The sequence below is a fragment of the Primulina eburnea genome, unplaced genomic scaffold, assembly GCF_022965805.1.
Source record: "Primulina eburnea isolate SZY01 unplaced genomic scaffold, ASM2296580v1 ctg1027_ERROPOS211797, whole genome shotgun sequence".
NCBI classification, from domain to species: Eukaryota; Viridiplantae; Streptophyta; class Magnoliopsida; order Lamiales; family Gesneriaceae; genus Primulina; species Primulina eburnea.
Window position 1 is genome coordinate 63058 of NW_027330574.1, and position 3546 is coordinate 66603.

Sequence of the window (3546 nt, forward strand, 5' to 3'; positions counted from 1 at the left end):
AACTAATTATTAGAAGTGGACTTTTATAGTAGCTTTAGTAGAAACACGTTTTTACACATATACTTACGTTTTTGTCCATACTAGTATAAATACGAGTCAAGAACCATGCTTTGTAAGTTTTCCCGCATTGCGGTTATGAAGATTTCATTTTACTCAAATTCTTTACAATTCTGAAATGGTATCAGAGCTCTAATCCGCTCCAAAATCTTCTATGGCCAAAGGCGGTAAAGCTTCGAATAATCAGACTGTTGTTCGAACATCAATCGATGATTCAAGCAGCCCATTCTATTTGAACAATGGTGATCATCCAGGATTGAATCTGGTGTCTCATGCCCTCACAGGTACAAATTATAATACCTGGATGCGTGCTATGTCAATGGCTTTGACAGCCAAAAATAAGCTTGGATTTGTCAATGGTAGCTTCTCGCGACCTCCAAATGAAGATCTTCAGTATGGATCCTGGTTGCGATGCAATAGTATGGTAATTTCATGGATTCTGAACTCGGTTAATCGTGAAATTGCTGATAGCTTGCTGTATTTCCCGACGGCGCTTGAAATTTGGTTAGATCTACGCGATCGGTTTCAACAGAGCAATGCTCCTCGCATCTTTCAAATAAGGAAATTACTAAGTGGATTTCAACAAGGTTATCTGGATGTTAGCACGTACTACACGCGAATGAGAATACTTTGGGAAGAACTAAAAGAATTTCAACCAGTTTCGGTGTGTAAATGTGGCGCTTTGAAGGATTGGATCAATTACCATAACCAGGAGTGCAACATGCAGTTTCTGATGGGATTGAATGAGTCCTATACTCAAAATCGAACTCAAATTCTCATGATGGATCTGTTACCTGTCGTCTCGAAGATTTTTTCATTAATCATGCAAGAGGAGAGACAACGCTCCATTCACACTGATATGACAAGTTTCCCCAAATCCTCTGCACCTTTCCATTCACCTCCCATTGCTGCTGTTAAAGGCACTTTCGGGGGCAAGGATAGTCGAGGTAACAAAATTTATAATAGACCTATTTGCTCCCACTATAACATTCTAGGTTATACTATGGATAAATGCTATAAGTTACATGGATATTCTCCGGGGCATCCAAGGCACAAGATCAAACAGGTTGACACTAAGATGCATGTTAATCAAGTTCGGGGTACAACATGTCTTCAAATTCCTGAGACGAATGTGAATCGTGCTGGAGATACTTTGAGTCCAGATCATTGTAAACAGCTCATTGCATTCTTGATCTCTCAACTCCAACTTGGTTGTGGCCCTCCTTCAGATTTAAAGCAACATGAGAATTGTGATGCTTCAGTTTCTTGCTTTAGTGGTACATTTCCTTCATGTCTTACTACTCTTTCTAACATTCAGACACATTGGGTGTTAGACATCGGTGCCACTCATCATATTTGTTGCTCATTATCCATATATCACACCTCGACACCTGTTTCTTCTAAAGTAACTCTTCCAGACAGCTCCCATACACTAGCAACACATATAGGATCAGTCCATCTGTCCACTGATTTCATACTTAAGGATGTTTTATGTGTTCCTACCTTTCATTTTAATCTCATATCCATCAGTGCATTAACCAAAAGTATGCATTGTTCTATGTCCTTTTTTTCTGATTTTTGTCATATTCAGGTTCTCACCAAGGACATGATGATTGGGACGGGTGAACGAGTTGGCAACGTATATGTTCTAGATACCTCAAATGTATCTCCAAATGTCTGTAATGTCTCTTTTACTCAATACAAGTTATGGCATTATCGTATGGGCCACCCTTCCCCTACTAGACTCTCTATAATTGGAACACATACAAGTATTGATTCAATAAAACATGATGAATTGTTTGATTGTTCCATTTGTCATATATCCAAAAAAAGAGACTGTTATTCCTTTCAAATAATTCTATTTGTGATGCTTCTTCTGATCTAATCCACATTGACATATGGGGTCCTTTCTATCCATTACGTGTCAAAGGATATAGTATTTCCTTACTATTGTTGATGATCATTCACGTTTCACTTGGGTTCATTTACTGAAAAGAAAATATGATGTGCTAACCATATTCCCTGACTTTTGCAAGCTGGTTTCTACTCAATTTGGAACCAAGATTAAGGCAGTACGATCAGATAATGCCCTTGAATTAAATTTTGCTGAGTTCTTCAGTTCAGAAGGTATAATCTCCTATAAATCTTGTGTCGAACTTCCCCAACAAAATTCTGTTGTTGAACGGAAACATCAACATCTTTTGAATGTTGCACGAGCCTTGATGTTTCAATATCACATCCCTTTGTCTTATTGGACTGACTGTGTCACTACCGCAGCTTACCTCATAAATAGAACTCCTTCTACACGTTTGAATGATAAATCTCCATTTGAGTTGTTGTACTGTAAACTTCCAAATTACACACACCTCAAATCCTTCGGTTGTTTGTGTTATGGATCCACATTGCCAAGCCAACGCACCAAGTTCTCTCCTCGAGCCATAAAATCAGTCTTTCTTGGTTATCCATCTGGCTATAAGGCTTATAAACTTCTTAATCTTGAAACAAACGAAATATACATATCTTGTGATGTCATTTTTCATGAGAGTGTGTTTCCCTTTGAGAGTCAACATGTGCCCAATGATAATGACTTCTGTTGTGATAGTGTTTTACAAACTCAGTTTCAACCAATCTCCTCGTCTAGTCACAGTGAACACCTCCCCTCCACTCGATCTGGTAGACATTCAGTTCAACCATCTCATCTACGAGACTATCATTGTTTCACTGTTAATTCTCCCATCCCTTCCTCTACTATCCATCCATTGAAGAATGTGCTTAATAATCAGATATTATCTCCTTCCTATAGAACATTTGTCAATAATGTCTCCACAATTATTGAACCGCAGTCATTTTCTCAAGATGTTGTTTCTCCAGAGTGGCGTCAAGCCATGTTGGATGAATTGCAAGCATTGGAATACAATGAGACTTGGACCATTATTTCTTTGCCACCGGGGAAAAGTGTTGTGGGTTGAAAATGGGTAAAAAGCCAAATTATTGGCTGATGGAACTCTAGAACGCTATAAAGCCCGCTTGGTGGCCAAATGATATACTCAACAAGAAGGGATTGACTACTTTGAGACATTTTCCTCTGTTACCAAACTTGTTACTGTTCGGAGTTTGTTAGCTTAGGCTGCTATACGTGGCTAGCACTTGATGCAATTGGATGTGAACAATGCCTTCTTGCATGGTGATCTTTCGGAGGAGGTATATATGTCTCTACCTCCGGGTTATCAGATCAAGGGGGAGTCTTTAATACCTTCAAGTGCTGTATGCAAATTTTGTAAGTCCTTATACAGCCTTAAACAAGCATTGCGACAATGGTATACAAAGTTCTCCTCGACTTTGAGGCGTATTGGCTTCGTGCAATCACATGCTGACCACTCTCTGTTCACTCGAACTAATAAAGATGCATTCGTAGCGTTGCTTGTTTACGTAGATGACGTGGTTATAGCCACCAATGATGAGGTAGAGGCTAGGGCCTTAAAGGTATCT

General features: G+C 39.1%; 1 protein-coding gene across 1 annotated transcript; it reads left to right on the forward strand.

Moving 5' to 3' along the window:
- Positions 1-211: 211 nt before the first annotated feature.
- Positions 212-3026, forward strand: LOC140820405 (uncharacterized). The gene is made up of 3 exons (XM_073180691.1): positions 212-1462; positions 1649-1732; positions 2676-3026. Exons 1-3 carry the CDS (start codon positions 212-214, stop codon positions 3024-3026), a joined length of 1686 nt encoding a protein of 561 aa, XP_073036792.1.
- Positions 3027-3546: the final 520 nt, after the last annotated feature.